At 48.5% G+C, this 27,358-nt stretch overlaps 1 protein-coding gene across 1 annotated transcript in view; it reads left to right on the top strand.

The window, feature by feature from the left end:
* The window catches only part of LOC135056898 (VPS10 domain-containing receptor SorCS3-like), a 1,027,710-nt gene that overhangs the window by 952,778 nt on the left and 47,574 nt on the right, over nucleotides 1–27,358 (top strand). Inside the window, 3 exon segments of the mRNA XM_063962650.1 lie at nucleotides 4,540–4,726; nucleotides 12,137–12,270; nucleotides 22,080–22,203. Of these exon segments, the coding sequence (XP_063818720.1) occupies nucleotides 4,540–4,726; nucleotides 12,137–12,270; nucleotides 22,080–22,203 (445 nt within the window).

Here is a 27,358-nt window from a genome sequence, read left to right as displayed (position 1 = left end):
ACAGTTTCTGGGATGTGGTTGAATTTAAAGGTTATTACTAGAAATGAGAAAACGTCTGTATCAGGGTATACAATGTATCTCTTACTATTTAGAGTAAAACACTGGCGAGATTTCTGGAAAATAAACTGCGCTTATCCCGTTTTGCGTATGTTCATCCTGTTTGGAGTCGGACAGATATTTGTACAAAGGGGGTAATTCAGACCTGATCACTAGGCTGCGTTTTAGCACAGCGGGCGATCAGGTGTAAACTGCGCATGCGTATGCACTGCAATGCGCAAGCGCGTCGCACGGTTACAAAGCGGAGCTCTGCTCAGCAATGGGTTTGTGCGAAGAATCCATTCACACAGGCGAACGCAAGGAGATTGACAGAAAGAAGGCGTTTGTGGGTGTCAACTGACCGTTTTCAGGGAGGGGTTGGAAAAACGCAGGCGTGTCCAAGCGTTTGCAGGGTGGGTGTCTGACGTCAATTCCGGTCCCGGACAGGCTGAAGTGATCGCAGCGGCTGAGTAAGTCCTGGGCTGTGCAGACATTGCACAAGATCGGTTTCTACAGCTCTGCTACACATGCGATCGCACACTTGCACATCTAAAATACACTCCCCCTGTAGGCGGCGACTATCTGATCACAGGGCTGCAAAAATCGGCTGCTAGCAATCAGGTCTGAATTACCCCCAAAGTCAGCGTTTCTTTGGTGGGAAATGGGCGGTGACAATATAATGACACTGAACTGTCCTGTGTTGTGGGCGTGTCCTGGGAGTGCCGTGGGCGTGTCCTGGTAGTGTAGTGGGCGTGCCCTGGAAGTTACTAGAGGTTCGTGCTATTCCCAGTCGTGGGTTCAGGGAAAGGGTTTCCTGTTTCTAATGGATCTCTTGCACCCAGTGCTAATGCTGATGATGGCAATTTTTCAGATGTGGGAAGGGGGGACTGAAAAAGGGTGGGGGGTTGGATATCTCGGGAAACTAGGTAAGTATGCACAAAGGGTTGTTTGGTGATGAAGTAAATATCCCTTACATGGAAGAGAGAGGCAGCTGGTGTCATAAAATTAATTTATGGGTGGACACAGCCTTTCATATACTCCTGTAACAGGAAGTACCTCTATAGCTGGGGTGGGGACCCTTTTTTCTACCGAGGGCCATTTGGATATTTATAAAATCCTTCGGGGGCCATACAAAAATTCTCAACTAAAAAAATTACCCTGCCCCCCAAGTAGGTCTGCCCCTTAGAGGTACTGTGTGAGCGCGCCGGAGGCGCACGCACCAAAAAAATGGATGTGGCCAGTTAAAATTGGACGTGATACACATATGCCCCCAATAGTGCAGTGCCAGATCCACAATTGCCCCCACAGTGCCAGGTATACAAATGCCCCCACAGTGCCAGGTATACAGATGCCCCTCACAGTGCCAGGTATACAAATGCCCCTCACAGTGCCAGGTATACAAATGTCCCTACAGTGCCAGGTATACAAATGCCCCTCACAGTGCCAGGTATACAGATGTCCCCACAGTGCCAGGTATACAAATGCCCCTCACAGTGCCAGGTATACAGATGTCCCCACAGTACCAAGCATACAGATGTCCCCACAGTGCCAGGTATACAGATGTCCCCACAGTACCAAGCATACAGATGTCCCCACAGTGCCAGGTATACAAATGCCCCTCACAGTGCCAGGTATACAGATGTCCCCACAGTACCAAGTATACAGATGTCCCCACAGTGCCAGGTATACAGATGCCCCTCCATCCCCCCCCCCCCCCCGTGCTGCTTACCGCTCCTTTCGGCGGGACACGGAGGAGAGCGCGGCTATGTTGGGCGGCGGCGTGTAGGACTTGAAACCAGCTGCCGGTTCAAGAGCCAATCAGAGCTCGCGGACCGGCAGCCGCGGCTCCTGAATGGCTGCCGGTCCGCGAGCTCTGATTGGCTCACGAACCGGCGGCTGGTTTCAAGTCCTACACGCCGCTGCTCCCACCCGACAGCCGTGCTCTCCTCCCTGTTCTGACAGCTGAGACACGCTGCCGCCAGACTGAGCAGCGCCGTGTCTCGCTGAGAGAAGCGGGTGGGCCGGAGCAAACGGCTTTGCGGGCCTTATAGAGCAGGGTGGGCCTGCTCTATAGGATACCCCAAGGGCGAGACTGTGGTCCCATCTGTACTGTACTTTTGGTTGTGCTTGTTGTTATGTATTGGTGTAGAACCTGTGAGGTTACCAATATGCACCATTGTGAAATGCAGATAAGGCCACACAGAGATCCATGATAAATACAGCGGTGGTGGTAACAGCAGAAGTTGGTGCGCACAACTATGAGGAGCTCTGCGACACAGTGCCATGGGGTCACACAAGCGCAGTAACACACCTGGCAGCACCTTACATACCGCCTGCCCTCCTGCCTTACATACCGCCTGACCTCCTGCCTTACATACCGCCTGACCTACTGCCTTACATACCGCCTGACCTCCTGCCTTACATACCGCCTGACCTCCTGCCTTACATACCGCCTGACCTACTGCCTTACATACCGCCTGACCTCCTGCCTTACATACCGCCTGACCTACTGCCTTACATACCGCCTGACCTCCTGCCTTACATACCGCCTGACCTCCTACCTTACATACCGCCTGACCTCCTGCCTTACATACCGCCTGACCTACTGCCTTACATACCGCCTGACCTCCTGCCTTACATACCGCCTGACCTCCTGCCTTACATACCGTCTGACCTACTGCCCTACATACCGCCTGACCTCCTGCCTTACATACCGCCTGACCTCCTGCCTTACATACCGCCTGACCTCCTACCTTACATACCGCCTGACCTACTGCCCTACATACCGCCTGACCTCCTGCCTTACATACCGCCTGACCTCCTACCTTACATACCGCCTGACCTCCTGCCTTACATAGCGCCTGACCTACTGCCCTACATACCGCCTGACCTCCTGCCTTACATACCGCCTGACCTCCTGCCTTACATACCGCCTGACCTCCTGCCTTACATACCGCCTGACCTCCTGACTTACATACCGTCTGACCTCCTGCCTTACATACCGCCTGACCTCCTGCCTTACATACCGCCTGACCTACTGCCCTACATACCGCCTGACCTACTGCCCTACATACCGCCTGACCTCCTGCCTTACATACCGCCTGACCTCCTGCCTTACATACCACCTGACCTACTGCCCTACATACCGCCTGACCTCCTGCCTTACATACCGCCTGACCTCCTGACTTACATACCGTCTGACCTCCTGCCTTACATACCGCCTGACCTCCTGCCTTACATACCGCCTGACCTACTGCCCTACATACCGCCTGACCTACTGCCCTACATACCGCCTGACCTCCTGCCTTACATACCGCCTGACCTCCTGCCTTACATACCGCCTGACCTCCTGCCTTACATACCGCCTGACCTCCTGCCTTACATACCGCCTGACCTCCTGCCTTACATAATGCCTGACCTCCTGCCTTACATACCGCCTGACCTCCTGCCTTACATACCGCCTGACCTCCTGCCTTACATACCGCCTGACCTACTGCCCTACATACCGCCTGACCTACTGCCCTACATACCGCCTGACCTCCTGCCTTACATACCGCCTGACCTCCTGCCTTACATACCGCCTGACCTCCTGCCTTACATACCGTCTGACCTCCTGCCTTACATACAGCCTGACCTCCTGCCTTACATACCGCCTGACCTCCTGCCTTACATACCGCCTGACCTACTGCCCTACATACCGCCTGACCTACTGCCCTACATACCGCCTGACCTCCTGCCTTACATACCGCCTGACCTCCTGCCTTACATACCGCCTGACCTCCTGCCTTACATACCGCCTGACCTCCTGCCTTACATACCGCCTGACCTACTGCCCTACATACCGCCTGACCTCCTGCCTTACATACCGCCTGACCTCCTGCCTTACATACCGCCTGACCTCCTGCCTTACATACCGCCTGACCTCCTGCCTTACATACCGCCTGACCTACTGCCTTACATACCGTCTGACCTACTGCCCTACATACCGCCTGACCTCCTGCCTTACATACCGCCTGACCTCCTGCCTTACATACCGTCTGACCTCCTGCCTTACATACCGCCTGACCTCCTGTCTTACATACCGCCTGACCTCCTGCCATATATACTGAGCTTTGATTAACAATAATACATTTCCATGCCATACTTACTGTATATCCAGTGTTGGACTGGGGCATGAAGGTCCCACCGGGGAAATGCAGTGGTAGGGGCCCATTCTTAGAGGCTTGGCTAACCATTAGTGCATGGTGTGGGCCCCTTGATGAATAATATATATAGTAAATACTGCTAGTGCATGCATGATAATGTGCCAGATTAATAATAGCAATGCACTGTAGAAAGTACACCATAGTCCTGTGCAGTATAATGTAACATATTCATAATGTATAATTGAGAGGGTGGGCCCCCCAGGCAGTGGGGCCCACCGGTGGTTTTCCCTGTACCCCTATGGGCCAGTCCGAGCCTGCTTATATCTATATTCTGGGCTGATAGTGTTTTGTCTTCCAGGGAGATCTACAGAAGATAAATATTCAGTTGGACTTCGGAGATGGGAGCGCAGTGTCTTACGCCAATTTCAGCAAGATCGAAGATGGCATACGGCACTTCTATAAGAATTCGGGTATATACCAAGTCACGGCATATGCGGAAAACAATGTCGGGATTGACAGCGCAGTCCTGTATCTGCACGTCACTCGTAAGTACACGTTATATTATCTTATTTTCAAAGTTTATCATAAAATGATTATTAATTAATCCTTGTGAAAAGAAAACATCAGAATGTGTGATCGGCGCGGCCGTGCGCACTGACAGCTCCTCAGTATCCGAGTGATCCAGTGTATGTGACAGTAATCTATTCTCTTGCATTGTGGCGCTATGTAGCGATGGGGTTCTGTATGGATTACATGCGCTGAAACTTGGGCCGGTATACAGTTAAGTGCAATAATTTACCACCGTTATTTACCGTCGACTGGCTATCCAATTAGTGCTTATTGGGTATTTTGTTTTGGCGAAACTAAATCCTAGAAACCCAGAAACTAGCTTTTTATCAGCGATCGTGGCCGCGAGAATACAAATTCCATTGGCTTTTTGCTGACCCTGTATATTTTTGTGAGAAAAGAGTACATTTTTCGTGCACAAAAAACAGGGACATAATTGGATAGGTCGGGAAAAAAAAGATTTGGGGTAAAAAAATGGCAAAACCCCCGCTTCGTGCCCTAAATAATTTTCAGGACTAAGTAGTATGACATTTTCAGCATTAACTTTCTGTTGCGCAAAGCTTTCGTTATGACTTAAAGCATGGCTCCATTACATCTGGCAGGGTTGCAACATATTAAATGGATACAAAAATAGAAATATAGAAAATAGAAAATAAAACATTGTAACATAAAATGGCTTTTTGTGATGCTGGCAAATGTATATGTAAAACCTACGATTCCATTGCTGTGACAAGAATAATGATATTTGACCTTGAATGGGGCCTTGCTAGAACCCATTGTCCTCTGTGACTATTGGTCTTTTTAACAACTCTCTATCCCCCTAAATACAGACGCTGACACTTTCCTGCGGCCTGGTCTGTGCTCTAGCCGTGCACTAATGATATCTGACCGGCCCCCAGTTACTAAGCTGCTGCCCCAGTATACACACACATCATTGTGTTGGCAGGAGGGATTTGAGAGGAGACAAAGGAATTGTGGGATAGAGACTAAAACGATGGCTCTACTGATACTGTTTTTCCCCTTACTTTAGTAAATCTTCTAATCAGATGCTTTGAATAAATGCAGAGACACATTACAATGTGTATATGGTTTAGTGTGTGTGTGTGTGTGTGTGTGTGTGTGTGTGTGTGTGTGTGTGTGTGGTGTACTGTGATGGATACAGACTTAGGAGGTCATTCCGAGTTGATCGCTCGCTAGCTACTTTTAGCAGCCGTGCAAACGCATAGTCGCCGCCCACGGGGGAGTGTATTTTTGCTTTGCAAGTGTGTGAACGCCTGTGCAGCCGAGCGGCAGCAAACACATTTTGTGCAAAACAAGATCAGCCCTGTAGTTACTTATTCTGTGCGATGATTGCAGCGATGAAGGTCCCGGAATTGACGTCAGATACCCGCCTGGACACGCCTGCGTTTTTCCAAACACTCCCAGAAAACAGTCAGTTGACACCCATAAACGCCTCCTTCCTGTCAATCTCCTTGCGATCGGCTGTGCGAATGGAATTGTCGCTATAAGCAGTGCAAAACAGTGATGCTCTTTGTACCGTACGCCGTGCATGCGCATTGTGCCTCATATGCATGCGTAGTTTTGCCGTTTTTTATTAAATGATCACTACGCAGCGAACATCGGCAGCTAGCGATCAACTCGGAATGACCCCCTAAGGACACTGATTTGCCCCCATCCAGCCAGGACCCTTCTTACAGCTCCCATGTGGGGCCCAGGAGAGAGACCTGGGGATATATTTACTAAGATTCACATTTTTGCCAATTTCAGCCGAGATCAATCTCGGCTGACATCGGCAGTGTAAGTATGCAACTTTTTGAAAAAAACAACACGGTAATTTACCAAACTACCGTGTTTTTTCAATTCGAGTCCACCGATGTCCAAGTAATTCATATTGCCGGCAATGTTTTACGGGAGAGAATAGTAAAACCCTGCCAGACTTAACACACTGCAGCCTGACTGGATCAGTGAGATCCGTGCAGGGCTTCATTGTGTACAGTACGTAAAGTGTTAAAAATAATAATAATAATTGCGTGGGGTCCCCCCTCCTTAGCATAACCAGCCTCGGGCTCTTTGAGCTGGTCCTGGTTGTTTAAATACTGGGGGAAAAATGTGTAGGTTCCCCCAATATTTAGACAACCAGCACCGGGCTCTGCGCCTGGTCCTGGTTCCAAAAATATGAAGGACAAAAGACCTAGGGGTCCCCCGTATTTTTAAAACCAGCACCGGGCTCCACTAGCCAGAGAAATAATGCCACAGCTGGGGGGCACATTTATGTTGGTCCCTGCGACCGTGGCATTACCCCCCCAACTAGTCGCCACTGGGCGGGGTTCCCCGGGGGAGTGGGGACCCCTTAAATCAAGGGGTCCCCCCCTCCAGGCACCCAATGGCCAGGGGTGAAGCCTGAGGCTGTCCCCAGCAGCCCTGGGCTGTGAATGGGGGGCTGATAGCCTTTTCAAGTGTAAAAAAAGAATGCTGTCTTTTGTTGTGGAACTACAAGTCCCAGCAAGCCTCCCCCGCTTGTTGGTACTTGGAGAACCACAAGTACCAGCATGCAGGGAAATAATGGGCCCGCTGGTACCTGTAGTTCTACAACAAAAGAAATACCCAAATAAAAACAATACACACACCGTGACAGGAAAACTGCACACTTACACACTCATACATACTTACCTACATCCCACGCCGCCATTCACGTCCACGTCTCCATGTAGAATTCAATTGGAGTATCTGTAATAAAAAAAATATACTTACAAACAATCCAGTGATGATCTGTCCTCTTCGTTCCTGAAGTAATCCACGGGTGAAGGAAAGAAAAAAAAAGTCCTGGTCCAACGAACTAAAGGGGATCCATGTTTACACATGGAACCCCTTTTCCCGAATGTCGGGACCCCCGTGACTCCTGTCACCAGGGGACCCGGCAGTTAATCAGGGAGCGCTACATCATAGCGCTCTCCTGATTCGCTGTGCGCTCCTGGCCTGTCAGTCATGCGGAGCGCACTGGCTAGAATGGAGCATTGCGGCGCTCCATTCTAGCCTGTGATGGGAAAATTGCGGTCTGCGGCTAACCGCGAGGTTAATTGAGGTCACTCTAGTGGATCATGACTAGTTGGGGGGTAATGCCAATGCCGCAAGGACCAGTATAAAAGTGTCCCCTGGCTGTGGCTTTATCTCTCTGGAAAGTGGAGCCCGGTGCTGGTTTAAAAAATACAGGGGACCCCTACGTCTTTTGTCCCTGGTATTTTTGGAACCAGGGCCGGTCCAAGAGCCCGGTGCTGGTTGTGTAAATACTGGGGAACCCCTGTCAATTTTTCCCTGGTTTTTAAATAACCTGGACCGGCTCAAAGATCCTGAGGCTGGTTATGCTTAGGAGGGGGACCCCACACAATTTTTGGGTGGATTTTTAACTTTCAGACCCTTTTACACAGATAAGCATGCGTGGATCTCACTGATCCATGCATGACTATCCAAACACGCCACCCAGAAGCAGGTCTTTTTGAAAGCTTCATATTTTTACGAATACTATGCTTTCCCGGCAGTGTTTGGCTATTGTCGGCAGTGATTGAGAATACAAATTTTTAATAAATTCCTGAGTTGTATAAAATAACAGCCGTGTTTGTTTTTGTGTGGACGACAGTGTATCTCAATACGAATAGCCCCAACACTGCCGAGATTTGTGTTTAGTAAATTCCCAAGTTCACACTTAGAAGAAAAAAAAAAACAACTCGAATGAAATTGGAATCTTAGTAAATATACCCCCAGGTGTGGGCTCTGGACCTAATTAAGACCTGGTCGCAGCAGCAAATTTGTTAGCGAATGGGCAAAACCATGTGCACTACAGAGAGAGATAGATTTGGGTGGGGTGTGTTCAAACTGAAATCTAAATTGCAGTGTAAAAATAAAGCAGCCAGTTTTTACCCTGCACAGAAACAATATAACCCACCGAAATCTAACTCTCTCTGCACATGTTATATCTGCCACACCGGCAGTGCACATGGTTTTGCCCATTAGTTAACAAATTTGCTGCTACGATCAGGTCTGAATTAGGCCCTCTGTCTGCTGTAGGGATCCGGTCTGAAGATCGACACTGTCTAGGTCGACCACTATAGGTCGACAGTCACATGTGCTTAGTCGACAGGTCAAAAGGTTGACATGAGTTTTTCATTTTGTTTTTCTTTTTTTTAACTTTTTCATACTTAACGATCCACGTGGACTCCGATTGGAATGGAAATCTGCTTGAAGCATGCGAGGGGACGCGGTGCACTAATTGGGGTTCCCGGTCACTCTACGAAGAAAACGACACCAAAAAAACAACAACTCATTTCGACTTTTTGACCTGTCGACCTAGAAACCCTGTCAACCTTCCAACCCTGTCGACCTAGTGACTGTCGACCTATAGTGGTCGACCTAAACGTTGTCGACCTAGACACTGTCGATCTGATGATCCACACCCCTGCTGTATTATGGCAGTAAGGAGAGGTCAGGACGAGCCCAGTGAGATCAGCGTATGTTGGAGGGAGAGAGGAAGAGAGTCGTGTTCCAGTAGAGCAGGCCTGTGGCTCTACCCTGAGAGTCATCTGCCATGCTGGGGTTTGTAGTTCAGTACACCTGGTGAGCCACAGGTTGCCTGCATCTGTTCACACATGTGCACACACAAGACTGGGGGTAATTCTGATCTGATCGCAGCAGCAAGTTTGTTAACAGTTGGGCAAAACCATGTGCACTGCATGGGGGGGGGGGGGGGCAGATATAACATGTGCAGAAAGAGTTAGATTTGGGTGTGGTGAGTTCAATCTGCAGTCTAAATTGCAGTGTAAAAATAAAGCAGTCAATATTTACCCTGCACAGAAACAAAATAACCCACCCAAATCTAACTCTCTCTGCACATGTTATATCTTCCCCACCTGCAGTGCACATGGTTTTGCCCAACTGCTAAAATTCCTGCTGCGATCTACTCTGAATTACCCCCACTATTCTGTGCTCAGCCTTTATGAGAATGTCCCCACCCTGCCTCCAGCGGTGCAAGCAGTAGCGGATCTTGCCACGGGCAAACAAGACTTTTGCCCTGGGCGCCGCCTTCCGGAGCGCGCCGCACCATGGCAAGATCCGCTACTGCTGTGCCCCCCGCTGCCCACTGTGTCCCGCTGTGAAGGGAACTAGACGCGTAGCGTCTAGTTTCACTTCGTGGAGAGGACCTTTACTGTGCGGTGCGCGATGACGTCATCGCGCACCGCACAGCATTTCAGCAGTTCTACTCTACTGTACAGGGGGCGTGACTGACCACGCCCCCTGTATGAAGCCACGCCCCTATTTCCCGCCCGGGGCGCAAAAAGGTCTAGAACCGGCCCTGATTAGCCGAATAATGCAAATCTGCATAGACGCATGTGCTTATGCCCACAGCCCTGGGCATGCTCCGTGCAATTGCACCAGATGCGCTGCGCTGCGCCAGTGTCATGCTCACTCGGAGAGCTTCAGTTTTGATAACATCATGAAACTTTTATTTATGCATTTTCACATATGGGGGCAGATGCTAAGCATTGGAGAGAGGTAAAGTGGCTGGAGATAAAGTACCAGCCAATCAGCTCCCAACGGTCATGTTTCAAATACAGTGTGTAACATGACAGTTTGTAGCTGATTGGCTGGTACTTTATCTCTCTTTTGTGGCTTAGTACGCCTCCCTGAAAATCTGTTTCTGTTTCATGTCTCCTTTAGCTGAAGCCACTTGCGGGCGATCACCCTCTGTATTTCTTATTAAACGCAGTGTAAATCGCTAACCTCTATACTTGCTTACTGAGGGGGAAAAAGTTTCTTCTACAAGATAAGATGTTTAGATTCCGGATTATGTTTCCCTATAGCGTCCTACATCACCCTGACTTTGCATCTTCCATAAAATAAGAGTTCCAACGCTCTCCGCATTGCCTGCGTGAGATCCTCCGGAGCAGTTAATATACTTACAGGCAGGGTAACCGGCGCCTTTTATCATTCTAAGGTATCCCAGTGAAGGATGAAATGTGCCCTGAAACTTTATCACGGTAATAATTCCGCTACAAATCAATCATGTCTGCATTTAACTACCTGTTATTAAAGCAGTTACTGCTCTTGGCGTCACCTTGCTCCATTAAGTAACAAAAGGAGCCGTTAGCTGGAGATATCAAACTAATTTCCCTGGGCTTGTTTCATTTTATTGGCAAAATCAAAGTTTACTGGCAAAATCTCTCTTTATGCCGACTTCACGTGGGTGCCAGTAAGGGTTTACCCTTCGCCCATGCGCAGCAGAGGCAGCTGCCAACGTGCACCAGAGTACAGAGTATTAATCCGCTAGTATCTGGGCATGTGGGGGGATGGGGCTCTCACTTGAAAAGAAAAATCTGAACGATTAAGGGTAATGCAATGGAGAACGGTAAGGTAAAATAGTAATGTGACTAGTCATGCTTACGCACCATAGGGTTTAGCTACATCCCAGGTGGGTATACTCTCATCTAGGGGTGGATACACTGAACCATAAGGGTCTAAGGAGATGCACATCTAGGGGGGAAGTTTATCAAATCTTGGAGAGAGATAAAGTGGAGGAGTTTCCCAAAGCAACCATTCAGATTCTAATCATTTTAGAGGTTATGAAAGAAAAATGACAGACGCTTATTGGATAAATCTCCCCCCGTAGGGCAGCACAGTTCAGTATGCAGGGAACAAAGTGTTAAATGTATTTTGTAGAATTTACACCCTTTAAAAAGCAAAACAAAAACTTGATCAAATATGATTTTTTTTCGAATACACTGTAATCTCCATCTTTTAGTGTTGCTTCGCATTTTGCAAACAATACAAGTTATTCTGACAATCAGGGCCACCACCGGGGGGGACTTCCGGGACTCCTGTCCCGGGCAGCGAGGTGGCCCTCTCCTGGAATGGTTTCAGGCCACCAGCTGATTTCAGGTGGCACATGGATAGGCGGCCGTGGAGAAGTCACCAACAGCATTTTGATATTGGCGCTGTCAGCAAGCCGATTGGAGCTCGCATACTGGCAGCCAATCAGGAGCCACTGCAGGGGGGGGGGGGGTCCTGCCTAGTTTATCAGTCATTTCTGATGGCAGCCCTGCTGATAATATCATTGACCTGCGGCTCCATTGCTATGATGTGTTGCGATACAGTAACCTCACGTGTTATTCTACAGCAAGGTCGAAAGTAAAGCAAAAAAAGGTAAATACTGAATACTGAAACATTTTACATATGCTTATAAATGTATGGGGGGTTATCCCTCTGTAGTGTCCGCTGGGTCAGTGGTGGACAGTGGGATATGAGCATCCACAGAACAAAGATACTGATTCATTTATGTTGGACTATTGCAGCACCAACTGTTATCCTCTAACGGCTGTCTCTCTTGCATCCCTCCGCAGTGCCCATGGAGCACGTCCACCTAAGGGTGCCCTTCGTTGCCATCCGAAACAAGGAGGTGAATGTCAGTGCTATGGTTTGGCCTTCTCACCCCGGAACGCTCACTTATTTCTGGTGGATTGGGAATAATACCAAGGTAAGATCCGATCGCCTGTGTGTTTGTGTTACACCACCATATACCTGTAGTGGTGGAATCACTGTGATGTCAGGACACGTTCTGCATGGCACAGCTGCACTTCTGCACGGCATGGTTGCACTTTTTTGCACAGCACGGTTGCATTTCTGTATGGCACGGTTGCACTTCTGCACGGTTGCACTTCTGCATGGCACGGTTGCACTTTTGCATGGCACGGTTGCACTTCTGCACGGCACGGTTGCACTTCTGCACGGCACGGTTGCACTTTTGCATGGCACGGTTGCACTAATCTGCACGGCACGGTTGCACTGCCTACATAGGGCAGCAGAGCGGCTGGGAAGGAGGCTATCATTCAGTGCTGAGACAAGGATGCAGCTGCTTTATGTAGCTTTGCAGACGAGCCAGCGGATGGATGAGGCACAGCCGCTGTGCTATAACCAGCCCGTCACATGATCTACAGCATAGGTTGCCCTCCTTATAAATCCTATCACCTGCCTCATTTGTTACACCGTAAATTATCCTGAGATTTCCTTTATACCCTTCACTTGATTAAATGGGCGATTTTTTCCCTTAAATCAGAGTCAGAATCCATCTCTTTTCAGAGTCGGAGAGGAGCTCTATATCCGTCAATGTGATCCCAGTAATGATGTGGACTGTGTAATGAGATAATGAACTTTATGTCACCATACATAGGGATGACACCAGGACGGACCATCCTTAATGATAGCTAAATCAGATATAACCGGCTGTATCTAATGTAACAGATCAAAAGGTTCAAATGTAGCAAAGAGCAACTATATTTTACTGCAGAATGACATATATAGCATACCCTATACAAAAGCTCTTTTTTTACTTGTCCAATTGCATGTGTATGTGCAGATCTATCTATCTGTCTATCTATCTATCTATCTATCTATCTATCTATCTATCTATCTATCTATCTATCTATCTATCTATCCATTACCTTTTTTCCTTTTCATCTTTACTAATGATCTATTTGGGACGCCGTCACCTTTTCTCATCTGCGCAGCTTTTTCTTTCTGTACTGCATGTGGGGTTCACTACGATATGCCGGCGGTCGGGCTCCCGGCGACCAGCATACCGGCGCCGGGAGCCCGACCGCCGGCTTACTGACAGTGTGGCGAGCGCAAATGAGCCCCTTGCTGGCTCGCTGCGCTCGCCACGCTACGGGCACGGTGGCGCGCTACGTGCGCCACACTATTTTATTCTCCCTCCAGGGGGGTCGTGGACCCCCACGAGGGAGAATAAGTGTCGGTATGCCGGCTGTCAGGATCCCGGCGCCGGTATACTGTGCGCCGGGATCCATTCAGTCGGCATACTGAAGACCACCCCTGTGGTCTGTGCAGTCCCTGTGTAACTTTTTTCTCCCTAATGTTACACGTTTGGTTGTGGAAAATGCTGTGATGTTATTGGGTGATTATCCGGAGTGTCTGTGATGTCAGCATGAGGTGGGGTGTGATGAGTACGTATGGGAAATAACAGAAGTGTCTATCACTGTTGATAACTCAGCAATCATCCCTACCCCACAAGCTGGCTGCCTAGGTGTCAACCTGACTCTGAACTGTCCGTTGCTCCCCACATTCAATGGGCGGGATTCAAATGTTTTATTGCCCCCGATCTCCCGTCTAAAGTGACGGGAGATCGCGGGGCGATATTCTAATGACCGCCGTTATCGCGCTGATCGCACACATAACAGACGGGTTTAGCCGCATAAAGCAGCTAAACCCAACTAAAGACATGGGCGTGATCGTGAAAAGTGGCGTTTGGGCGTCCAAACGGGTCACTTTTCGTGCATTTCAGCTCGACAGAGGTGACAGAAGATTTGAATCCCGCCCAATCTGTCTCAAGATCATGTTACATGCACCTTAAAAACATATCCAAAATAAGACCATACCTTACACAAGACACAGCAAAGACTCTAATCCACGCTCTCATCATCTCCCGCATTGATTATTGTAATAGTCTCCTGACCGGTCTTCCCAAACATAGGCTCTCACCACTACACTCCATTCTGAATGCAGCGGCGAAGCTAATCTTCCTCGCTAGACGTTCATCGTCTGCAGATCCGCTCTGTCAGTCCCTCCATTGGTTACCTGTATTCTACCGTATTCAATATATAATACTTTATCTCACACATAAGGCCATTAACCAAACTACAGCAACATACATCTCCTCACTCATCTCATAATATTTCCCAATCCGGCCTCTCCGCTCTACACAAGATCTGCGTCTCTCATCCACACTCATTACTCGCTCCCATGCACGACTGCAGGAATTTCTTTGGCGCTGCACCCACTCTACTTTATACAGTGAAAACTCTGGCACAGACGTAAATATGACTGGAAACGCTCTGCCTCACCTGCCTCACCCCACCGCACGTCACTGCCTCCCACGCACAATCAGACTCTCCTCTAGTCTCTAAAATTTCAGCGTTCCCTGAAAACTCACCTCTTCAGGCAGATTATCATATTCCAGAACCGCTCCCTCCACCTTCATAGCTCTCCTGTCCGATTACATCCCCACTGCACAGTCCACACATGTCTTCACATTTTCTCTTTCTTCCCTATCACATCCTCCTGACCCCAGGTCAACATTACTGTGTGACAATATCATACAGCCCACCAAGAACTTTTGCAATCTGGAGGACCATTACTGTATGCAATAGATACAGTAGCACGTATATATATATCTCAGAAGACCTTTTTATAGATAATATATATAATACATAAAAGGATATTACATTTTGCCAGAAGAGACATCGGGAGTAAAAACCCGCGATGTGTCTTTGGGTGCTGCGGTCGGGCTATTTGATTAGCTTGGCCGGTCAAAGTTGCAGTTACACCCATAAACACACAGGTTCAGTGAAACCTGTGTGTTTTCGGGTGAAATAGCAATGGGGCTGTTATCAGGGATTTTGCTTCACCTGACAGGCCGCGGCACGCACCGGCTTATCGGGGCTAATTAGATAGCCCCCCCCCGGCGAAACTTTAACACCTGCAATTGGTGCGGGAAATTGAATATCGTAGATAGTGTAGGAAACTCTTCTACCCCAGCCTGAATATTTCAGAAATGTTACTGCCCCCTAACAGCTATACTGAGGGTCTGCAATATAATACTTTCTCAGGAGAGATGATAAGAATTGGATAAAAGGCTCCCAAACAGCAGACTTCATCTATTATACTGCCTCATGCTTACATACTGCTGGGCGGAAACCTTGTCTGCATTTCTTGGCTTGCCCGGTGAGAGGGGAAATTCACGGTGGAAGGATCTTAAAGGTTTAAAATGGGAGAGGGCTGAATAGACACGAATACATAGAAGAGTCTTTGATTTTTGTGATTGGTTTAGGCTACAGTATGTTGCTAGACAGATCAAGGCATACTTACCTACTTTGCTGCCCCCTCCTCCGGGAGGAGGCAGCGTTTTAGATGCATGGGGGCATGGCTAGCAGCAGGATGGGCATTCCGGTGGCGTGGCCAACAGGGTAGTGGATAGTCCGGGGGCGTAGCATCATGATCGTGGCTCTGCCCCCTCTATGCAGTGCTGAGAAAAGAGGCGCTGTATAGTGGGGGCGGAGCTACAATGACGCGATTCAGCGCGAATCACGTCATCGGACCCCCTCAGACCGCCCACTTGTTCTCTGCTGCGGGCAGCCAATAAGGGTCGTGGAGGGGCAGCACGGAAAGTGGTAGGCTTGCCCACCTTTCCGGGGGGCCGGGAGGGCCACACGATTTTCGGGAGCCTCCTGGCCATTCCGTAAGGGTAGGCAAGTATGGATCAAGGGTATTATGCTGTTATTATCGGTTTAGGCTTGGCCTATCAGTAAGTGATGGTAGGAGGGCTTTGGCAGCGTTTATAGGGAGGATTTTGAGGGAAAATAGTCCTCATGTCGGTTTGGAAGCCCAACCACCCTCCCAGAATTTTTTATTTTATTCATGTCCTACATTTCAATTAGTCATTCGATCTACAATTTATGCAGTTTCAGCCAGCGGGAAGACTCTACGCTCACCGGCCATATGTATCATAAGTGGTCGCTATGGGACACTTACCCCTTTGATGGACGACTACTGTTGTCCTGCCCCTGAGGGGTGACCATGGGCGTTCCCAGTTGGAGGTCCATACCGTGCCAGTAAGGGGTGGTGAGTCCTTCACAGCGCAGGTTATGTTTATGTATAGTTGGGGCATGTTCAGTCGCCGCCATTACAGTTGGGGCGTATCAGTCAACGCCAAGTTGTATGATATATATAGGCACCCCAGGGTGCCTATGCACAAAGTTTGGGTATCACTGGCCGGATCCTCTAGTTGGCTAAACTAAATCAGTTTACTCCAACCTCAGAATGAATTTAGAGGGCGGGGAAGGTTACATCTGAAATGTAGGGCTATATAAGGGCAAACCCAAAAACTCTTTTTGTTTGCAGGACCGTCCCTGTTTCTGTGCAAAAGTGGTGAGCGATTATGGGGTGTAATTAGATGTTTCCAAAAGTACTGTACATTTTTCAGTGTTGGAAATTACACAATACTTGGTGAGACTTAGCTACATAAATTGCGGGGTGCAGCCGAGTGCTGTAAAGCAATGTCAGACTGACAGGAAACCGCGGCACTTCTCCAGCGACGCTACGCACAGTGGCCCTCATTCCGAGTTGATCGCTAGCTGCCGTTGTTCGCTGCGTAGTGATCATTTGAAAAAATGGCAAAACTACGCATGCGTATGGGCCGCAATGCACACGCGCGGCGTACGGGTACAAAGAGCGTCGTTGTTGTGCAATGCTTCTAGCGACGATTCCAGTCGCACAGCCGATCGCAAGGAGATTGACAGGAAGAGGGCGTGTGTGGGTGTCAACTGACCGTTTTCTGGGAGTGGTAGGGAAAATGCAGGCGTGTCCAGGCTTTTGCAGGGTGGGCGTCTGACGTCAATTTCCGGGACCTTCGTCGCAGCAATCATCACACAGAATAAGTAACTACAGGGCTGATCTTGTTTTGCACAAAATCTTTTTGTACCGCTCGGCTGCACAGGTGTTCGCACTCTTGCAAAGCGAAAATACACTCCCCCGTGGGCGGCGACTATGGGTTTGCACGGCTGCTAAAAGTAGCTAGCGAGCGATCAACTCGGAATGAGGGCCATTCTGCGTATAAGGATAGTGGGTTCTGCTGCTCTGTCCCATTCTGCTGCCCAGATGTTGCATGGAGCACTCTCACAGTGGAGAGAGATAAAGTACCAGCACCTTACTGTCATGTGACAGGCTGGGTTTGAAAAATGACAGTTAGGAGCTGATTGGCTGGTACTTTATCTGAGTTCACGTTATCTCCATCCAAAGCTTAGTAAATAGACCCTAAAGTCTCTTTCAGAATACACTGACTGAGTGGATCATCGCTTTAGGACTCCATGGTTTCCTGGTAAGAGAACTGCGCTGTTCTAAACCCCTCCTCTGCCATTACATACAGAGCCTGATACTACAAACCCGGGTAGATTTTCTAAATATTTTATTTACATTTTACACACGAGCAAATTATTAAACACAAATGAAGAGTGGAGTGTTTCATTGCTTACCTCCTTAACTGTATATATATATTATTATTATTATTGTTATCCTTTATTTATATGGCGCCACAAGGGTTCCGCAGCGCCCAATTACAGAGTACATAAACAAATAGTCAAACAGGAAAACAGCAACTTACAGTTGATGACAGTATAGGACAAGTACAGGGTAAATAAACATAGTTACATCAGCAGATGACACTGGAATAAGTATCAGGTGGCAGAAGACTGCTGGATGTGGTACAGTTGAAGATTATTAAAGTAAGAAAAGAATAAGCACATGAGGGAAGAGGGCCCTGCTCGTGAGAGCTTACATTCTAAAGGGGAGGGGTAGACAGACAGGGGTGACACAGATGGGGTACATAGAGAGCGTGGAACAGAGGGTTAGGATGAGATTTGGCTGGGTTTGGTGAAGAAGTGGGTCTTAAGAGCCCGTTTGAAGTTTTGTAGAGAGGTGGAGAGTCTGAGGGGGAGAGGTAGGGAATTCCAGAGAAGTGGTGCAGCACGTGAAAAATCTTGGAGATAGGAGTGGGAGAAAGTAATCAGAAGGCAGGAGAGTCAGCGTGCATTAGCAGAGCGAAGAGGACGGGTGGGAGTGTAAAGGGAGATAAGGTCAGAGATGTAGATGGGAGAGGAGTGGGTGAGGGCTTTGTAAGTGAGTGTGAGAAGCTTGTATTGGATTCTGAAAGGGAAGGGGAGCCAGTGAAGGTCTAGTAAGAGAGGAGAGGTGGATGTAGTGCGTTTGGTGAGGAAGATGAGCCGGGCAGCAGCATGGAGAATAGATTGGAGTGGATTTTGTCAGGAATGCCAGTCAGGAGGAGATTACAGTAGTCCAGTCTTGAGTTGACCAGCGAGTGGATGAGGGTCTTAGTAGCATCTGATATATATATCTCAGGGACGTGCAGTGAGGGGAGGCAGGGGAGGTAGGAGGCAGTGCCTCCCCTGTCATTATTGATTAAACTAGTATAAAAAAGAAACTTATGACACATATTCTGTGTTATAAGTATCTTCTGTATATTAAGCAAATCATTTTAATACATTAAATTAGTTTGGGAGGCACTGATAGCAGTGCCTCCCATAGACAATGGGAACGGGGGATAACGCTGGGGGCGGAGCCAAGCATTGGTCTGTAAAAGCCCATTGAAAAAGCTGGAGAAAGCGCCACTTGTATAAATGCCTCATTGACAGGGACACCACGCCCCTGTCTGCGAGGCAGATGTGATTGGACATCATATCCAGTGCTGGATCCACTGACCAATCAACCATATGCGGCGGCGGGACAATTTAACAGAAACATGAGCAGCCCTTCTTTACCCCGCTGGCAGCACGGGGAAGGGGGTAGAGGCTCGAGCCAAGTGCAGAGAGCTCGGAGTGCATTGTGCGGCAGACGGCGCTCACTCCCTTCCTCCACTGCTCTCTCGCAGCGCCAACTCGCCTGCGGAAGTCACATATGCTGATCACCCAGGTGAGCGGGAGGGGGGTGAGTAAATGAAAGTAGTGTGGGAAGGGGGGCAGCTCACACCCACAGATCAGAGACTCTCCCGGTGACAGGGCTGCAGGGAGCAGCAGTGGTGGGTTAGAGTGGGGGGGCACTGTACACCAGCTAGTGTTGGGCCGGCTCCGGAGACTGCTGCGTGCTTGATGGTGAGGGTTTATTTTTATAAAAGGGGTCGTGGTCACATATCCGTGACTAAGCCACGCCCCAGACTTTGCCAAGTCTCCTGCGATCTGACTGCTGCTTTGCCTACTTTGTCTGACACTGGCTCCTGCAGTCTGAGCTGGAGCCTCATGCCTGGAGGTAACTACTGTGGTAGTGTGTGTCAGTGTGTGTGTGCCTCAGTGTGAGTGTGTGTGTGCCTCAGTGTGAGTGTGTGTGTGTCTCTCAGTATGAGTGTGTGTGTGCCTCAGTGTGAGTGACTGACAGTGTGTGTGTCTCAGTGTGTCTCAGTATGAGCGTGTGCTTCAGTGTGTCAGTGTGTGTGTGCCTCAGTATGAGTGTGTGAGTGATTGACAGTGTGTGTGTCTCAGTGTGTCTCAGTATGAGCGTGTGCTTCAGTGTGTCAGTGTGTGTGTGCCTCAGTATGAGTGTGTGTGTGCCTCAGTGTGAGTGACAGTGTGTGTGTCTCAGTGTGTCTCAGTATGAGCGTGTGCTTCAGTGTGTCAGTGTGTGTGCGTCTCTCAGTATGAGTGTATGTGTGTCTCAGTGTGCGTATCTCAGTATGAGTGTGTCTCTCAGTATGAGTGTGTGCCTCAGTACAGTGTGAGTGCTTGTCAGTGTGACAATTGTGTAAGGTCACCCGTGCTGTTCCGCGGACCCCAGGCGGTACTGTTTATGTTGTATTTTATATTGTGCTATACCTAGTGATACCCTCTCTCTGTCACCCACTGCTGTCACCCTCTCCCTGTTGTCACCCTCTCCCTGTCTCCCAGTGCTGTCAGTGTCACCTTCTCATTGTCACCCACTGCTGTCACCCTCTCCCTGTCACCAAATGCTGTCAGTGTCACCCTCTCTTTGTTACCCACTGCTGTCACCCTCTTCCTGTTGTCACCCTCTCCCTGTCTCCCAGTGCTGTCAGTGTCACCTTCTCTCTGTCACCCTCTCCCTGTCACCAAATGCTGTCAGTGTCACCCTCTCTTTGTTACCCACTGCTGTCATCCTCTACCTGTCGTCACCCTCCCCCTGTCACCCAATGCTGTCAGTGTCACCTTCTCTCTGTCACCCACTGCTGTCACCCTGTCCCTGGTGTCACCCTCTCCCTGTCACCCAGTGCTGTCAGTGTCACCCTCTCTTTGTTACCCACTGCTGTCAGTGTCACCTTCTCTCTGTCACCCACTGCTTTCATCCTCTCCCTGGCATCACCCTCTCCCTGTCACCCAATGCTGTCAGTGTCACCCTCTCTTTGTTACCCACTGCTGTCACCCTCTCCCTGTCGTCACCCTCTTCTTGTCACCCAAAGCTGTCAGTGTCACCTTCTCTCTGTCACCCACTGCTGTCACCCTCTCCCTGTCATCACCCTCTCCCTGTCTCCCAATGCTGTCAGTGTCACACTCTCTTTGTTATCCACTGCTGTCACCCTCTCCCTGTCGTCACCCTCTCCCTGTCACCCAATGCTGCCAGTGGCACTGTCTCTCTGTCACCCACTGCTGTCACCCTCTCCCTGTCACCCACTGCTTTCATCCTCTCCCTGTCACCTACTGCTGTCACCCTCTCCCTGTCGTCACCTTCTCTCTGTCACCCACTGCTGTCACCCTCTCCCTGTCACCCACTGCTGTCACCCTCTCCCTGTCGTCACCTTCTCTCTGTCACCCACTGCTGTCACCCTCTCGTCACCTTCTCTCTGTCACCCACTGCTGTCACCCTCTCCCTGGCATCACCCTGCCCCCTTATATTTATTTTTTTAATTTACAAAATTTACACTATGTTAGCTGCCTGCTCATCACAAGTTTGGCAGTGGCTGCATCGGACTGAGATGCAGATTAGTGGCAGTGGGGCCAGGGCGTTTGATGGCGGCGATTTTGTAGTAGATTGGCGTTGGCAGCAGCCATTAGCGGCGGCGGTAGTGGGCATCGGCTTGTGGGGCGGTAGCAGACATCAGCTCAGCGGTGGTAGAGGTCATCGGTGGGCCTCACCGTACATTATGGCTGCAGTGCCTCACCAGCCACTGACCTCACCGCACGCCACTGATATATATAAATAACAACTTTGCGCCTTTATATAATGCACTATGTGTGTGTAGCAGGCAGAGGTCTTACTGTGTAGTGTGACAAGAACCTAGTTACAGCCGAGATTGAGAAACAGACTTTTTCCCCCAAAATAAACGTAATTACTCTCAAAGGAATAAAACATAAAGGGCTGGGAACACTATTTGAAAGTTTCTCTTTGATGTTGTGCAAAGCAGCTGATAATTATGGCGGAGAACAAGGGAATGAGAGATACTGCAGCGTTAATTTGAAGGTGGGAAAGTTGTGGATTTGAACTGAGCGGTTCTGCAGGATTCTGCGTTAGTTCTGTGCTGTTATCGCATATAAAGTGGATCTGCCAATGAGACAGGGCGACGATACCAATTCTATGGGCTAAACCCATAATCACCCTATGACCCTGCACCACGTCTCAGTGATGTCACTGCTTCCTAGGCTGCAAGCTTTGGGTGAATGTTAGCGGACAGGGACTAAAATATTGTATGTTCCAGGTAATTGGTTTAGCCCAGGAAAATACTAAATCAGTGACAGTGACGTATTCCTTGTGTGTCCCCAGCCTGTCATCACCTTGGACAGTAGCATCTCACTGACGTTCAGCGTGGAGGGTACCAACGCCATCACGGTACAGGTGTCTTCCGGTGGCACGCTAATCCAGGATACCAAAGAGGTGGCAGTACATGGTGAGACCAGTTTCCGTCGCATGCTTCTTCCATGTCATAGGACTGATCAGTGGCTGTAAATTGATGTTACAAAGCGAAACCCTTCCCTATGGTGCTGAGAATTGCATACAGTGCTCTAAGGATCCCACACACTGCATAAGTACAGGTGCTGAGAATTGCATACAGTGCTGTGCAGATCCCATACACACACAGCATAAGTACAGGTGCTGAGAATTGTATACAATGCGGTGCAGAACCCACACACAGGTCATAAGAATTGCATGCAGTGCATATCCCATACACACAGCATAAGTACAGGTGCTGAGAATTGCATACAGTGCTGTGCAGATCCCATACACACAGCATAAGAACAGGTGCTGAGAATTGCATACAGTGCTGTGCATATCCCATACACACAGCATAAGTACAGGTGCTGAGAATTGCATACAATGCTGTGCAGAACCCACACACAGGTCATGAGAATTGCATGCAGTGCAGATCCCATACACACATCATAAGTACAGGTGATGAGAACTGTATACAGTGCAGTGCAGATCCCATACACATAGCATAAGTACAGGTGCTGAGAATTGCACACAGTGCTGTGTAGATCCCATACACACAGCATAAGTACAGGTGCTGAGAATTGCATACAGTGCTGTGTAGATCCCATACACACAGCATAAGTACAGGTGCTGAGAATTGCATACAGTGCTGTGTAGATTCCATAAACACAGCATAAGTACAGGTGCTGAGAATTGCATACGGTGCTGTGTAGATCCCATACACACAGCATAATTACAGGTGCTGAGAATTGCATACAGTACAGTGCAGATCCCATACACATAGCATAAGTACAGGTGCTGTGAATTGCATACAGTGCTGTGTAGATCCCATACACACAGCATAAGTACAGGTGCTGAGAATTGCATACAGTGCTGTGTAGATTCCATACACACAGCATAAGTACAGGTGCTGAGAATTGCATACAGTGCAGTGCAGATCCCATACACATAGCATAAGTACAGGTGCTGAGAATTGCATACAATGCTGTGTAGATCCCATACACACAGCATAATTACAGGTGCTGAGAATTGCATTCAGTGCTGTGCAGATCCCATACACACAGCATAAGTACAGGTGCTGAGAATTGCATACAGTGCTGTGTAGATCCCATACACACAGCATAAGTACAGGTGCTGAGAATTGCATACAGTGCTGTGCAGATCCCATACACACAGCATAAGTACAGGTGCTGAGAATTGCATACAGTGCTGTGCAGATCCTATACACACAGCATAAGTACAGGTGCTGAGAATTGCATACAGTGCTGTGCAGATCCCATACACACAGCATAAGTACAGGTGCTGAGAATTGCATTCAGTGCTGTGCAGATCCCATACACACAGCATAAGCAGAGGTGCTGAGAACTGTATACAGTGCTGTGCAGATCCCATACACATAGCATAAGTACAGTTGCTGAGAATTGCATACAGTGCTGTGCAGATCCCATACACACAGCATAATTACAGGTGCTGAGAATTGCATTCAGTGCTGTGCAGATCCCATACACACAGCATAAGTACAGGTGCTGAGAATTGCATACAGTGCTGTGCAGATCCCATACACACAGCATAAGTACAGGCGCTGAGAACTGTATACAGTGCTGTGTAGATTCCATACACACAGCATAAGTACAGGTGCTGGGAATTGCATACAGTGCTGTGCAGATCCCATATACACTACATAAGTACAGGTGCTGAGAATTGCACACGGTGTTGTGCAGATCCCATACACACAGCATAAGTACAGGTGCTGAGAATTGCATACGGTGCTGTGTAGATCCCATACACACAGCATAAGTACAGGTGCTGAGAATTGCATACAGTGCTGTGCAGATCCCATACACACAGCATAAGTACAGGTGCTGGGAATTGCATACAGTGCTGTGCAGATCCCATACACACAACATAAGTACAGGTGCTGAGAATTGCATACAGTGCTGTGCAGATCCCGTGCTGTGCAGATCCCATACACACAGCATAAGTACAGGTGCTGGGAATTGCATACAGTGCTGTGCAGATCCCATACACACAACATAAGTACAGGTGCTGAGAATTGCATACAGTGCTGTGCAGATCCCATACACACATCATAAGTACAGGTGATGAGAACTGTATACGGTGCTATGCAGATCCCATACACACAGCATAAGTACAGGTGCTGGGAATTGCATACGGTGCTGTGTAGATCCCATACACACAACATAAGTACAGGTGCTGAGAATTGCATACAGTGCTGTGCAGATCCCATACACACAGCATAAGTACAGGTGCTGATAATTGCATACAGTGCTGTGCAGATCCCATACACACAGCATAAGTACAGGTGCTGAGAATTGCATACAGTGCTGTGTAGATTCCATACACACAGCATAAGTACAGGTGCTGGGAATTGCATACAGTGCTGTGCAGATCCCATACACACAGCATAAGTACAGGTGCTGAGAATTGCATACAGTGCTGTGCAGATCCCATACACACAGCATAAGTACAGGTGCTGAGAATTGCATTCAGTGCTGTGTAGATCCCATACACACAGCATAAGTACAGGTGCTGGGAATTGCATACAGTGCTGTGCAGATCCCATACACACAGCATAAGTACAGGTGATGGGAATTGCATACAGTGCTGTGCAGATCCCATACACACAGCATAAGTACAGGTGATGAGAACTGTATACAGTGCTGTGCAGATCCCATACACACAGCATAAGTACAGGTGCTGGGAATTGCATACGGTGCTGTGTAGATCCCATACACACAACATAATTACAGGTGCTGAGAATTGCATACAGTGCTGTGCAGATCCCATACACACAGCATAAGTACAGGTGCTGGGAATTGCATACGGTGCTGTGTAGATCCCATACACACAACATAATTACAGGTGCTGGGAATTGCATACAGTGCTGTGCAGATCCCATACACACAGCATAAGTACAGGTGCTGGGAATTGCATACAGTGCTGTGCAGATCCCATACACACAGCAAAAGTACAGGTGCTGAGAATTGCATTCAGTGCTGTGTAGATCCCATACACACAGCATAAGTACAGGTGCTGGGAATTGCATACAGTGCTGTGCAGATCCCATACACACAGCATAAGTACAGGTGCTGAGAATTGCATACAGTGCTGTGCAGATCCCATACACACAGCATAAGTACAGGTGCTGAGAATTGCATACAGTGCAGTGCAGATCCCATACACACAGCATAAGTACAGGTGCTGAGAATTGCATACAGTGCTGTGCAGATCCCATACACACAGCATAAGTACAGGTGCTGAGAATTGCATACAGTGCAGTGCAGATCCCATATACACAGCATAAGTACAGGTGCTGAGAATTGCATACAGTGCTGTGCAGATCCCATACACACAGCATAAGTACAGGTGCTGAGAATTGCATACAGTGCTGTGCAGATCCCATACACACAGCATAAGTACAGGTGCTGAGAATTGCATACAGTGCTGTGCAGATCCCATACAAACAGCATAAGTACAGGTGCTGAGAATTGCATACAGTGCTTTGCAGATCCCATACACACAGCATAAGTACAGGTGCGGAGAATTGCATACAGTGCTGTGCAGATCCCATACACACAGCATAAGTACAGGTGCTGAGAATTGCATACAGTGCTGTGCAGATCCCATACACACAGCATAAGTACAGGTGCTGAGAATTGCATACAGTGCTGTGCAGATCCCATACAGACAGCATAAGTACAGGTGCTGAGAATTGCATACAGTGCTGTGTAGATTCCATACACACAGCATAAGTACAGGTGCTGAGAATTGCATACAGTACTGTGCAGATCCCATACACACAGCATAAGTACAGGTGCTGAGAATTGCATACAGTATTGTGCAGATCCCATACACACAACATAAGTACAGGTGCTGAGAATTGCATACAGTGCTGTGCAGATCCCATACACACAACATAAGTACAGGTGCTGAGAATTGCATACAGTGCTGTGCAGATCCCATACACACAACATAAGTACAGGTGCTGTGAATTGCACTCAGTGCTGTGCAGATCCCATACACACAGCATAAGTACAGGTGCTGAGAATTGCATACAGTGCTGTGCAGATCCCATACACACAGCATAAGTACAGGTGCTGAGAATTGCATACAGTACTGTGCAGATCCCATACACACAGCATAAGTACAGGTGCTGAGAATTGCATACAGTGCTGTGCAGATCCCATACACACAGCATAAGTACAGGTGCTGAGAATTGCATACAATGCTGTGCAGATCCCATACACACAGCATAAGTACAGGCGCTGAGAATTGCATACAGTGCTGTGCAGATCCCATACACACAGCATAAGTACAGGTGCTGAGAATTGCATACAGTATTGTGCAGATCCCATACACACAACATAAGTACAGGTGCTGAGAATTGCATACAGTGCTGTGCAGATCCCATACACACAACATTAGTACAGGTGCTGAGAATTGCATACAGTGCTGTGCAGATCCCATACACACAACATAAGTACAGGTGCTGAGAATTGCACGCAGTGCTGTGCAGATCCCATACACACAGCATAAGTACAGGTGCTGTGAATTGCATACAGTATTGTGCAGATCCCATACACACAACATAAGTACAGGTGCTGAGAATTGCATACAGTGCTGTGCAGATCCCATACACACAACATAAGTACAGATGCTGAGAATTGCATACAGTGCTGTGCAGATCCCATACACACAACATAAGTACAGGTGCTGAGAATTGCACGCAGTGCTGTGCAGATCCCATACACACAGCATAAGTACAGGTGCTGTGAATTGCATTCAGTGCTGTGCAGATCCCATACAAACAGCATAAGTACAGGTGCTGAGAATTGCATACAGTGCTTTGCAGATCCCATACACACAGCATAAGTACAGGTGCGGAGAATTGCATACAGTGCTGTGCAGATCCCATACACACAGCATAAGTACAGGTGCTGAGAATTGCATACAGTGCTGTGCAGATCCCATACAGATAGCATAAGTACAGGTGCTGAGAATTGCATACAGTGCTGTGTAGATTCCATACACACAGCATAAGTACAGGTGCTGAGAATTGCATACAGTACTGTGCAGATCCCATACACACA

Source organism: Pseudophryne corroboree, chromosome 3 (assembly GCF_028390025.1).
Source record: "Pseudophryne corroboree isolate aPseCor3 chromosome 3, aPseCor3.hap2, whole genome shotgun sequence".
In the NCBI taxonomy this organism is placed as follows: Eukaryota; Metazoa; Chordata; class Amphibia; order Anura; family Myobatrachidae; genus Pseudophryne; species Pseudophryne corroboree.
The sequence above is the reverse complement of the archived record's forward strand: the minus strand, read 5'-3'. Positions and strand labels throughout refer to the sequence as shown.